Source organism: Pantherophis guttatus, chromosome 8 (genome assembly GCF_059756535.1).
Source record: "Pantherophis guttatus breed Tessera chromosome 8, ASM5975653v1, whole genome shotgun sequence".
Lineage (NCBI taxonomy): Eukaryota > Metazoa > Chordata > Lepidosauria > Squamata > Colubridae > Pantherophis > Pantherophis guttatus.
In genome coordinates, this window is record NC_142070.1 from 7,578,254 (window position 1) to 7,592,121 (window position 13,868).

Below are 13,868 nucleotides of genomic sequence, written 5' to 3' on the forward strand. Positions count from 1 at the left end.
GGGAAGCCGGATTCACTTCACAACCGTATTACTAACTGCAGTGATTGATTCACTCGACAACTGTGGCAGGAAAGGTTGTAAAACGGGGCAGAACTCACTTAACAACTGTCTTGCTTAGCAACAGAAATTGTGGGCTCAGCTGTGGTCCTAAACTCCCTGTAATCCTTCCATAAACCTTGTTATGGATTCATTAGTTGCTAAACCAAAATCAACCAATCCACACTGTCTTGGAATCATGATTGGGACGTTGGGACCGAGTTCACACCTGTTATCTATGCCCACCATTCCCTTGAAGCGCTATCAAGTATTTATCAAGAAATGCAAAGGCTGTTTTGGAAATAACACCAGGCACACCTGGGTAAGGTACTGAGATGATGATTTTTTAAAATCAGGTATTGGATTGATTTTTCTTGCTCTGGGTGGGTCTCCTTAATCCATGCTTTTTGCAACCGATACGCTTTTAAGAGGACTTTTTGCAGATAGTAAAACCAGTTTGAATGGCAACAATGAATACAAAGAATGCTTATGGGCTCAGTAGGAGGTAGATGGACACTGTTGCTGGGTGATACAGCTATTTTATGCACAGACCAGCTGCCGTGGGTACAGACCTGGCAGAAAACTCTTGACTGCTGCTCTAGCTTGAACACTTTTTTTATTCTATAAATGTCTGAGCCAACAATGTTTGAAGCTTCAGTATAGAATATATTCTGGAAATATGAGCAGAAAAATATCCCTAAATTTCTTTTCTTTTTTTTTTAAAGTTCTGTGATCTTAGCATTTTTAAAAAGAAAAAACAGCAAAAATCCAGCCTGGAGCCTAAGAATTATATCGACACATGATTAAGATTTATTGATACAATGAATGATACAGAAATGCGATATTTTCGACCTTTATTTCAGCAAAAAAGTTTCCAAGATGATCAAACATCATACATCTTTGGAGGCTAAAAACATGAACTCGTTTTGACTATACCTAGACACCCCTGTAAGAATAAATCCATTTCAGGGGGCTACACATTTTGATGCGTTGCAGTTTTAAAAAGTGAAATGGTAAAAGAGATTAATAAGTTAAACCAGTTATTCCTGAAGTTCCTTTCCAGTATTCGTATGACAATATAAAATGGGTCCAAGTGTTTTAAGAGAACAACTCCCAAGTTTAAGTGGAATATTTAGCAGTACGTTAAAATCGATAAAACATGAAGCAAGCAAGCAGCTAAATACAAATCGGCTGCAGCCAGTTACGCCTTAGTCCGGGGTGTCCAACCTTGCAACTTTCTGTGGATTTCAACTCCCAGAATTCCCCAGCCAGCCAAAGTTGCAAGGTTGGACACCCCTGCCTTAGATCAATCTAATGCAGAGAACATTAAATAAAACACACATTTTGGACGATGCAGAAGTCATTGATAGTCCTGATTTACCTGGGTGATTCCGTTTGGCACGCCTGTAACTTTGATGCATAGCTTGGCCATGACTTTCCAAATGAAGGAAAGAGCAAGTTTGAATCCGAGAAGTCATAAATGCTTTACTTCGGGCATTTTATTCTACAGGAAGAAGTCAATAGCCTATGCTAGAAAACTGAGGGGATTGCCTTGAGAACACAGGTGGATTCAGGACCAAAAAAATTTAGCCACCTGACCCAAGTAATGCTAGACCATCGCAATGCAAACTGTACTCTTTTGAATATGTATGCAACATCACAACCCATGCAGAAAAGAATGACAGGCTGCTTTCACCGTTTACCCGTCAATTGTATCCACACTCAAGGGAAATGCTTCTGCTTTAGAATAACCTGTTTCTGGTTACCTACGATCCATCTATGACAGCCTTTTTGCTAACTTACATCAAGCTACAAAAATTTGCTTGTTACTTAAATATATAATTGAGGGTAAAATGCAAGCTTGGAAACCTTTTTATCTTCAGCATATTAGAGAATGAGTTGCTGCCCTATATCATCCGGCAGGAATATAGATGATTAAAATGTATGTGATGAAATTTGACGTATCTTCCAAGTTTTGCTAATTACAGTAGATTTGACTATTTCATTCATGCTATAAAAAGAATGTTATGGTTGTTACAGCAAGTCCCCTCTTCAGTTGTTTTTGGCAACAAATGTTCATGCCCAGTGAAGACTTCATTCACCTAAGGAACCTGGACACCCAGCAAACAGAAAACCAGCTCGTAGCAATATTTAACTGCCCAATATAGTTGAACCTGGTTAAGCAAAATCAAGCATTGATAAAGTGAATCACTGATCCAAATGGTTGGGAACGCTCGGCTTCAGTTAAGACTTCTGGAAATGCTATAACGTACTTAAAAATTCTTGGACCTGCAAAATAAAAAGAGTGAAAGTAGCAGTTTAATAGACCAGCTAAATAAAAGTGGGATCTGAGTTCTGAGAATATTCTGAATATGCACATAGTTAAGGATCTATAAATATGGTAACCAGAAAATTTATCTGATCTTAATTTACCCTTGGTTTGTTAGATGAGTCTGCTGTCAGAAGCACTTATTAAGGGTATTTGCTTAATTAGTGGTTGAGTTTAAGGATATTATGCCAATTGGTATCTTATGACAGTGTATGAACAATGCCCTAAAGCAGTGTTTGTCAAACTTAGCAACTTTAAGACTGAACTCCCAGAATTCCCTAGCTGGATATGCAGATTTCAATAGACACATTGAAGGACAGAGCTCTTGATTATTAACAGAGTCACTTGGAAACATACAAAGTAGTCCTCTTTGGTAAGTTTTACCTTCTCAATCATATTTTCATGTTTGTCTCTGTTGCCTTTGAAATCTTCATTCACATCCAGGGTTAGAATGGGTACCTTTTGCAAGTATTCAAACTCTGTCCTGTAAATAACAAAAACTGCAATTTGAATTGGAAACCTAAGAAAGGTAAAGAATTTCATTCAGAAATATGCAGAAATCCTATAACACCTGTTCTGAAGCAAGCTCCATTATACCTTGAATCCTACACCGCTTTGCTAATATGTCTTTAAAAGCCAGAATTGTCCAGGACTATAATTCCTAATGGCCACACTAATTACGGTATTAAAGAGCCATAAAAGAGCTTTTAACATTAGTCAGTAATGAAAATAAGATATATTTTTAGAAATGGAAAGTCTCTCATGATTTCCACTGGCTCAAATATTTCAGCTAGCGGTTATTTATCTATTTATCTAACAAATTCATGTGGCTATAAAGCGGACAACCGTTTGTCTCAAATAGTGTAGGGCATGGGTGTCAAACTCGATCGCATCATGTGACATTGTGATGGTTTTTGCCTTTGTAGAGCTGGGGTGGGTGTGGCCTATGCATGATGCATCTGGCCTGCGGGACACCAGTTTGACAGGCCTGGTGTAGGGTTTCCTGCCTGAGAAGGGGGTTGGACTAGAAGACCTTCAAGGTCCCTTCCGACCCTGTTATCCTGAGATTGGACCACCCAAATCCCTAGTTCACCGGGGAAGACACAATTTCCAGTGATAGCCTCCATATTTGCTTAGGGCCCAATGTCATCTCTGTTCAAAGGACAGATTGGTTGATCTCTCAAAGCGAAACACTTTTGTGAGAATGCCACCGGATAGATGTAGCAGGAACAATCAGGGAAATAGTCCCAAAGGTACTTTTTCAAAAGGCACCTGTGGACTTCCTTGGTTTTTCCTTGAAGACATTTTGCTTTTCATCCAAGAAGCTTCTTCAGTTTCTGGACATTATGGAAGTGAAGTGTCTTCAAGAAAAAAAAACAAAGAAAATCCAGTTACTTTTTGAAAAAGCAACTGGAGAGACCATGACTTGGACGACTGAGAATCTCTATAGAAAATCAGGGAAATAAAATACCGTAATGTCCTATGCTGGAGCCAGTTTTCATGTTTGTAATGGAGTTTCTCCAGATATTCCATAGGAATGCCTTGCTCCTCATCCCTTCCACGGATGTAAATCCTATCCAAGCATTTCTAAAAAAAAAAAAAAAAAGGCAAGAATGGAGTAGGATTTTCAGGCAAAACTGAAATAAAGCAAAATGCCTTTTTCTGACAGAAAAAGAGCAACAACTTAAAAGATCGTTGTCATATTTTTAAAATTAATGAGGTAAGAACCAAAAGTCTGCAAAGGATTGTACTCTAATACAGTGGCCCTTTTGGGTACCAAGGACCGGTTCTGTGAAGAGAGATTTTTCCGCAGATTGGAGGGGGCAGGGTTTCACATGCTGCCTGCATCCCATGGATGGGGCTTCGCTTCTTTGCGCAGCCCAGTTGCTGGCATGCCGTGGACCGGTGCTGATTCACGGACCGGGATTTGGAGACAGAGGTGGGTTTCAGCAGGTTCTGGAGAACCGGTAGCGGAAATTTTGAGTAATTCGTAGAACTGGCAAATACCACCTCTGGCTGGCCCCGCCCCCATCTATTCTCTGCCTCCCAAGTCCCAGCTGATCGGGAGGAAATGGAGATTTTACAGTATCCTTCCCCTGCCACGCCCACCAAGCCACACCACACCCACCAAGCCACGCCCACAGAACCGGTAGTAAAAAAATTGGAATCCCACCACTGGTTGGGGACCCCTGCTCTAATGTCCAGTGTATTCATAAAGCTTTGTTTCTTACTTCAGGAGTAGCTCGGAGATAAATAATGCCATCCAGTTCAAGGCTTGATCCAAACTGCTGATTCATCCAACTGTGCCAGTCTTGATAAATTGTCCACTCTGTTTCGTTCATACACTCAGATTCATATAAATTGGATGCAAAGATGTACCTTTCAAAAAAATAATAATAATTCAATTTAGCTTCAATTATCCTAAGATGGGAAAACATTTTATTTTGGAACCTGGAACAAAATATAGTTCCTCAAAACAAAATCATTCTCACAGGCCAGTTTAACTGTTAGCATTTTTCACTGCCAGTTGCAATTATGAGATGGATGGTTATATAAATTAATAGAATAATCAAACTGCTATAAAAAAGGATCCTAGCTAAGATCTGGCAACTGCATGAACATTCAAGGGTAGCTACTTGAAATTAGTTTATACAGGTAGTCCTTGATGGACAACAGTTCAGTTAGTGACCACTCAAAGTTAAAGCGTCACTGAAAAAGGTGATTTGAGACCGTTTTTCACACTTACGACCGTTGAAGCATCCCCACGGTCAGATAATCAAAATTCAGATTGACTTGTATTTATGACGGTTGCAGTGTCCCGGGGTCATGTGATCACCTTTTGCGACCTTCTGACAAGCAAAGTCAAGAAGGAAGCCAGGTTCACTTAACAACTGCGTGACTAACTTAATAACTACATTTAACAACTGTGGCAAGAAAGGTCGTAAAATGGGGCAAAACTCACTTAATAAACGTCTTGCTAAGCACAGGGCTCAATTGTGGTTGTAAGCCAAGGACTGCCTGCATATGCATACAGGCTAAATATATATTTTGTGCATACTGCCTTCTCTATAGACCAGAGGTGTCAAACTCGATTTCATTGAGGGCCACATCAGGGTTGTGCTTGACCTTGGGGGACCGGGGTGGATGTGGCCAGAGTGGGCGTGGCCAGTTCGACATCACTCATGTCGGGGGTGCCTATAGCGGCCTGAGCACTCTGCCAGCGAAAGTGGGCTCCCGAGATCTGTTTCCGGCTGCGACGGCCTCCTGCAACCCTCTGCCAGTGAAAATGGAGCCTGGGGGTGCCACCTGCGGCCCTCATTAGCTGTTTTTGGCTACAATGGCCTCCTTCAACCCACTGCCAGCAAAAATGGACTTAGGGAGGCCTGCATGCGCCACTCCCAAGCTCTGTTTTCGTTGGCAGAGGCATCACAGGCTGGTCCTTTGCTGTTTCCAGGGTGGCCCTGGATCTGGCTCCCAGACCTTGAATTTGACACCCCTGCTATAGAAAAAGAAATAAGACAGAAGCCCATCCTAGACTGTACCCTCAATATTATCTTTCTCTTCTATAGTCTAACCACAGTCCAGCCTTTCCCAAAGTATGCATGTACTCTTTAGAATTCATCTCCCAGAATCCCCCGGTTAAAATGGCCATTGCTAAGAAAACTGGAAGTTGAACTTCACGTATCTGAATTGTTTTAACCCAAATTAGTATCAAAAAACCAATCCTATGATTGGAAAGAGGAAAGCTTTTCAGTTTTTCCAAAAATTGAAAGGATGTGGATGAGATGCAAAACTGAGGGGAGGTGACATAAGACAGTTATCAAGAATCAGACAGGTTACCTGTCACTATAAACTGATCGTTCAAAGAAAACCACAGCGTTCTCTGCTTCTTTTAGTTTCCCTTCAAGGGATTTGAGCTGAGCCCGGATTCTGCTCAGACAGGCGTAGGCTTGAAAAGTAAAGGACCATCGCTCCGGCTTCTCATACATCATCTGAAGGAGATTTCCACCACTCTTTTGTGAGGCTGTCAGCTCCTGTTTAAACATTCGTAAAAATTACGTGAGAATTAACATTGGCTTGGCTTTAATGATAGATTTACATGTTCTCGAATTCTGGACACACCCTTCCATTTGAGAGTTGCCTATCCGTGTCATAAAACTTCTCTAACAGGGAACATAGCAGCGTGCGGTATCTTGTCCCTCCTTGGTTTTGTCTCAAAAATTTATTTCTTATGATGGCCAATTCCATAGAATCGCTATTTATCATACCTCACAGTCATCGTGGCGGTCTTGAATGTTGCACCATTTTCCCACCGGCTCTGGAACAACTTCCCATTCCTCTCGGGCTTTTTTGAGAATATTCACAAAGGTAGATTTGCCTGCGGCTAAAGGAAGAGAAGATACTCATCAAACCAGTTAAGATACTGGGCTTGTCTTTAGAAATCGGCTATATCAGTTTGAAAAAGGAATTGTTTATTGATTTAATTTCTATAGGCAGCCACCTCGAACCAAGTAACTCCGGGATGGCGAAGAATTCTAAAGGAGTTAAAAACCTTACAAAATAAATATATACAGCAGCCAAGAAAGTTGTTATAATTGTCAGTAAAGCCAAGAAATGGGGCCCTTAATACATTTGGAGCCCTATGCCTGAGCACATAAAAGTAAAAGGTAAAGGTTCCCCTTGCACATATGTGCTAGTCGTTCCTGACTCTGGGGGCATTGCTCATCTCTGTTTCAAAGCTGAAGAGCCAGCGCTGTCTGAAGATGTCTCCATGGTCATGTGGCTGGCATGACTGAATGCCAAAGCCTCACGGAACGCTGTTACCTTCCCACCAAAGGTGGTCCCTATTTTTCTACTTGCATTTTTTTACATGCTTTCGAACTGCTATGTTGGCAGAAGCTCAGACAAATAACGGGAACTCACCCTGTTACACGGCACTAGGGATTCGAACCGCTGAACTGCTGACCTTTCGATTGACAAGCTCAGCATCTTAGCCACTGAGCCTAGTTATGGCGTCTAGTCATGAGCACATAACTAGCTTTTTAAAGCCCAACTGGTTCAAGGCCATTCTAAAATGGGTTTGAACCCACTCTATAATGGGATTAAAAATGTGATAAACTCTAAAGAAAAGCTATTCAAAAGGGCAGGGCTGCAGCAGAGGACAGCATCAGAAATTAGCCTTTGTTTAGTACCCAGGAGACAAGATATTTATACTGTATATACAAAATATAGGTAGTCCTTGACTTACAACAGTTCGTTTAGGTACCGTTCAGTTTCAATGGCACTGAAAAAAGTGATTTACAATTGCTTTTCACACTTATAACCATTACAGCATCCTCATGGTCACGTGATCAAAATTCAGATACTTGGCATCTGATGCATATTTTTGACCGTTGCTCTATCCCAAAGTCATGTGATCACCTTTTGTGATCTTCTGACAAGCAAAGTCAACCGTGGAAGCCAGATTTACTTAACAACCGTATTATTAACAACTGCAGTGATTTACTTAACAACAGGCAAGAAAGGTTCTAAAAGGGGGACAAAATTCACTCGTCTCACTTAACATAAATGTTAGGCTCAACTGTGGTCATAAGTTGAGGACTACCTGAATACAAAATAGTCCCGTTTTAACATTTCCCAAACCTTGACATTCATAATCAAGCTTGTACGGATACCCTTAGGAAAATGAATGATGCTTGTCCAGCTGATTTAGGCTGATTAATACTTTTGTTTTTAACAATTTTTGCCATTATTCTTTGGCTGATCTTATCTTGTTCCAATCTTTAAATTGTGTTTCAATTTATTTATTTATTGGTTCGATTTATATGCCCCCCTTCTCCGGAGACTCAGGGCGGCTTACAATGCTTTTAAGCAATAGCCTTCATACTTTTGTATATACCTGCTTAGTAGGGCTTTTTGGCCCCCCCCTCAAGCGGTGTTCCTTTTTATACAAAGTCAGCTTATTGCCCCCACAATCCGGGTCCTCATTTTACCTACCTCGGAAGGATGGAAGGCTGAGTCAACCTTGAGCCTGGTGAGATTTGAACTCGCAGTAATTGCAGGCCGCTGGTGTTATTTAACAGCACTTTAGTCTGCTGCGCCACCAAGGCTCATCTTTAAATTGTGTGTATGTGTGTGTGTCTAGGTAGGGGCGTTTATTATACGGCGGATTTTTTTAATGTTGTAAGCCACCTGAAGTCACCTATGTATGAGTTGGTTGGCTGTATAACTTTGTTTAATAAATAAAAATCAATAATAAAATGCCCCACTGCACGAACAAACATACCCATCAACTGAATTCGGCCACTTTAATTGACACAGGTAGTCCTCGTTTTACAGAATAAAATTCCTTATTTCCAGGTTGAATCTCTCTCCTTGGTCAGTTTCCATCCATTATTCCTTGCCTGGCCTTCAGGTTCTTTTGGAAAATAGCTTGACTCCCCCTCCCCCCTCTGTGGCAGCCCCTCAAATACTGGAACACTGCGACCCACCCCCCCACCCCCCTCAGGGCTTACCTATATTGCCCTCGATGGCGATCTTCTTCACGCCGCTCCGGCTTCGCTTAGGTGGGGTTGCCATGGAAACGGCCGGCCGGTTACCAAACGGAGCTCTTTTACCTCAGAAAGAAACGGCAGCGCAGGAAGGACAAAAAAAAAAAAAAAAAGCGCGGGAACGCACTTCGCCGGCTCTAACGCTAAACGCCGCTTATCCTCCCCGCCGGCGTTCGAATCTGGCGCCGCCCAGTGACGTCACGCAAAAAGCTCCACCCAACTGGCCCAGTTTCCGCGCGTGACCCCCCCCCAACCCCGCTTGAGCCTTAGTTGTCACGCTACCTTCTTCTGTGTGGCTCTGCTACAGGGGCCCGAGAGGGACAGAAAAGGTGAGGGAAATGCGAACGCCCTTCCCGTCTAAGCTTAGAAAGCGGCTTAGCAGTAAAGAGCCCAAACGTTGCCCGATGGGGACTCGCCTGCCAGGCGCCGATGCCGGCTTTAAGAGAAAAAGGGAAGTTTAATCGAACGCCGAAAAAACGGATTCAGCCGGAAAGGGAGGCAGTGGGAGCTCCGAGCGCATCGATCGATCAGTTTTCATGCGGTTGCTTGGCAACAGCCACCCTTTCCATCCCGGACAAAATTAATTCCCTGCAAAACAAGATGTTTTTTTTTTTAAAATCATTATTATGTCTACTTTGTGTCTATGTACCGTAATCAAGATGGGCACATTTTATCATTTGTGGTGGACTTGTGCTAAAACAAAATAAAACAAAAACAATTTGGGCAAAAATACACAGATGGCTAGAAAAGATAATAGGGAAACATGTAGATTTTATTAAGGATAATATCAGAAAAAATGATAAAAGTATATATATTTAGTATCACATGTTTTAACAGCAGCGAGGATTATATTGGAAAGATGAAACATCTCAAGATGAAGAAATAATTAAGATTTTCTGTGCAGAAATGGACAGACTTATATTGAAAATCAAACAGAAACAAAACAGAATATTATCAAACTTGAAACTTATTTTACCAGTGGTTGGGGAAAAGGGCTGAAGAGTAAGAAGGGAATCTGTATTGTTAAGCAAATTAAATACCCAGACAACACGTTTATTAAGCACTAAGAAACGTAATTTTATTTTATTTTTTTATTTTTATTTAGATTTATATGCCGCCCTTCTCCGGAGACTCAGGGCGGCTTACAATGCGCTAAGCAATAGCCTTCATTCTTTTGTATATTTATACAAAGTCAGCTTATTGCCCCCACAAACTGGGTCCTCAATTTACCTACCTTAGAAAGGATGGAAGGCTGAGTCAACCTTGAGCCTTGGTGAGATTCGAACCTGCAGTAATTGCAGGGAGCTGGTCTTAATAACCAGCTTAATAACAGGGTGCCTTAGACCACTGTACTACCAAGGCTCTTATTAATTAATAGAAAATTAATTAAATTTATTTAAAGAACAAAACTTTGCATCCATTGCGAAGGAGAAACTGCACATATAGTGTGTGTTTTTGTTTCCACCACGTCCATGGACCAACTCATGTCAATGCAATTCATAGACTTCCCAGGGAAATTTTAAATATCTATAGACTTCAACATTCCCAAAAGATGCCAAGGTTGAAAAAATTCTGTCTCGGGGAGTGTGATGCTGTTCTGTCCCAGCTCCGGATTTCCGAGGATATTGACACACACCAACGGTCCTTATCAAATTTATTAAGTAGCAAGAATAAATAAGACCGGCAAAGGTTGGCAACCAGCCCAGAAAGCAAGATATGATAAACCAAAATACTCTGATTATAAATAAGAGTTGTTTCCAGCAAGAAAGCACTAGCTGTGTGCGACTTAAATAGGCTAAGGGAGTGGCCAATTATCCTCAAGCCCTACTCTCAAGTAGACCTCCTCCTCCTGAGTAGCCACTCCTGCCTTTTGGCAGCCCTGCGTGCTCGAGCATTGAGGAGAGGCTCCTCCACTTCGCTCTCTCCACTTGAAGGAGCCTCTGGAGGTTCTGAAGGCCCTGGCTGAGTCTCTGCCTCTGGCACCACATCCTCTTCAGCCTCCTCGCTGTCCGACGTGAGCGCTGGCTGTGCAGGCTGCTGGTGCGACATCACACCAGCCTCCTCTTCATCGGGATCAGCCACGATCCGCGCAGGCCGCTAGCGGGCCACAACAGATGCTGGCTTCCTTCAGCATGAGAATGTTGCAGAGAAACTGGGTTTGAGTTGAGTTTGTCTCCTAGCCAACCTCATCAGGGTTCATTATTGGCGATATCACTGGTGGGGAATGTAGTATCCCTCCTCTGTCTTGCTAAGCAGTATTATTAAAGCCTCAGACTGGGATAGTGGAGGAAATAACAGCACCCTGTAATAATACCTTTGATTTTATCAAACAATAAGAGCCTTGATAGTACAGTGGACTACGCACCCTGTTATTAACACAGCTGCCTGCAATTTCTGCTGGTTCGAATCTCTCCAAGGCTCAAGGTTGACTCAGCCTTCCATCCTTTCTAAGGTAGGTGAAATGAGGACCCAGTTTGTGGGGGCAATAAGCTGACTTTGTATAAAATATACAAAAGTATGAAGGCTATTGCTTAACGCATTGTAAGCCGCCCTGAGTCTCCGGAGAAGGGCGGCATATAAATCAAATTTAAAAAAAAAAAAAGAATAATAATATCTCTAGTGTTTCTCAATGGTGGCAACTTTAAGATGGGGGACATCAACTCCCAGAATTCCCCAACCAGCATGTTTATTTTATTTTATTTGTCAAATACATGTAAGGTAACAGATAAACATGATTATGAATACAGGATAAGGATATGAATAAATGGGGACAGTAGGACAGGGATGGTAGGCATGTTTGTGCGCTTATGAACACCTCTTACAGACCTCTTAGGAATGGGGTGAGGTCAACAGTAGACAGTCTAAGGTTAAAATTTTGGGGGTTTAGGGAAGTAATTAAGGAGTCAGGTAGTGCATTCCAGGCATTGACCACTCTGTTGCTGAAGTCGTATTTTCTGCAATCGAGTTTGGAGCGGTTTACCTTAAGTTTGTATCTATTGTGTGCTTGTGTATTATTGCGGATGAAGCTGAAGTAGTCATTGACAGGTAGGACATTGTAGCAGATAATTTTGTGTACTACGCTTAGGTCAGACTGAAGGCGGGGTAGTTCTAAATTTTCTAAACCCAAAATTTCAAGCCTAGTGGCATAAGGTATTTTGTTGTGAGCAGAGTAGTGGAGGACTCTTCTTGTGAAATACCTCTGGACTCGCTCATTTGTATTAATGTCCGATAATCCAGTGCGGGTTCCAGGCAGATGAGCTGTATTTGAGAATTGGTCTAGCAAAGGTTTTGTATGCACTAGTTTGCAATATTACCGGAGAAATATGTTGAAAAATATAAATATCTACCTATCCCAAATCCTTCTCAAACTCAAGAGATGGACAAAAATGCCAAATCTAATCTGACTGGCTGCACAACCAATCATCATCATCATAATAATCCAGGAATCCATCTTGTCCTGACCAAGGCATTTATAAAGTAATAAAGGCAGGATAAAAATCAAATAAGGAAAACTGCAACTTGAATGAAGAGAGAAGTGGAAAGGGGTAAGTAGGAGGATCACATTTATTTTTCTCTAGAATAGATGAACTGATACTTTTACCTGAACAATTATGGAGGCGTACTTCCCTCTGTGAAATTTGCCATGATGATGGCACATAAAAGTAGTTCTCAATTTACAACCAGAATTGAGCCCCAAATTTCCATTGCTAAGCAAGACAGTTGTTAAGTGAGATTTCCCCATGTTGCGATTTTTCTTCCATAATTGTTAAGTGAATCGCTACCGTTGTTAAGTTAGTAAAAACAGTTATTAAGTGAGCCTGGCTTCCCCTTTGACAGATGGTTTCAAAGGTGATATCACATGACCCTGGGACACTGCAACCGTCATTAATATGAACCAGTTGCCATGTGTCCAAATGTTGATTACGTGTTCATGGGGATGCTACAACAGCCATTAAGTGTGGAAAATGGTCACAAAGTTTGTTTCAGTGCAATTGTAATTCCAACAATCACTAAATGAATGATGGTTAAGTCGAGGAGTACTTGTAATTAACAGGGTTTGTGTGTGTGTGTGTCCCCCTTAGCAAATGATTTGGGGAAGGTTTAGGGTTCTTTAATGTAGTCATGCAGTCAACTCTATCATCCATCTTCCCAGGCCTGAGGACACACCAGTGGTGAAATTCAAATTTTTTTTACTACGGGTTCTGTGGACGTGGTGTGGCTTGGTAGGCGTGGCTTGGTAGGTGTGGCAGGGGAAGGATACTGCAAGATCTCCATTTCCACCCCACTTTGGGACCAGCCATAGGTGGTATTTGCTGGTTCTCCGAACTACTCAAAATTTCCGCTACCGGTTCTTCGAACTACTCAAAATTTCCACTACTGGTTCTCCAGAATCTGTCAGAACCTGCTGGATTTCACCCCTGGGATACACCCACATACATACTAGAAATATGTAAAATGTCTTGAATTTGGAGTGGTCCAGACTCAACCCAAAAAGTGTTGATTCTTGTATTGTATCTTGTAAATGGGGCTGTTTAATCCAGGTAGAACTAGCTGGGGCAAGAATCATCCTCATCCTCATGGAAGGATAATGAGGAATTCTACCAAAATGTTTATTCTAAATGTTATTGAAATCTGGTTCCAAATCAAAAGCGAAAGTATTCCATGTATACTGGATAAAAAGAATGCAGTCGTTATCCAAAATGAATGAAGTTCAAGTACGGGCCTGTTATCTTCATCATCATCATCTTTTAACGACCCCATAATCCCTTGCGGGGTGAATGGAGCTGAGTGTTTACTGGCCGGATGCCTTGCCTGTCACCAATACGGAGTTATATTCAGCAGATATATTCCAGAGGTGGGATTCACTTACCTTGCCTACCGGTTCGCAAATGTGAGCGCACGTGCCACCTCTATGCATGCACACAGCCTTCTGTGCATGCGCAGCAGTCGAG

At 41.8% G+C, this 13,868-nt stretch overlaps 1 protein-coding gene across 1 annotated transcript; it reads right to left on the reverse strand.

Annotated features, from left to right (window-relative positions):
* Window positions 1-823: 823 nt before the first annotated feature.
* DCK (deoxycytidine kinase) lies at window positions 824-9,374 on the reverse strand. Its single transcript, XM_034431260.3, has 7 exons — window positions 8,881-9,374; window positions 6,634-6,749; window positions 6,206-6,399; window positions 4,597-4,744; window positions 3,837-3,952; window positions 2,750-2,849; window positions 824-2,325 (listed from the first exon to the last, which is right to left on the reverse strand). The coding sequence occupies exons 1-7, from the start codon at window positions 8,942-8,944 to the stop codon at window positions 2,299-2,301; spliced, it is 765 nt and encodes a 254-aa protein (XP_034287151.2). The 5' UTR covers window positions 8,945-9,374; the 3' UTR covers window positions 824-2,298.
* Window positions 9,375-13,868: the final 4,494 nt, after the last annotated feature.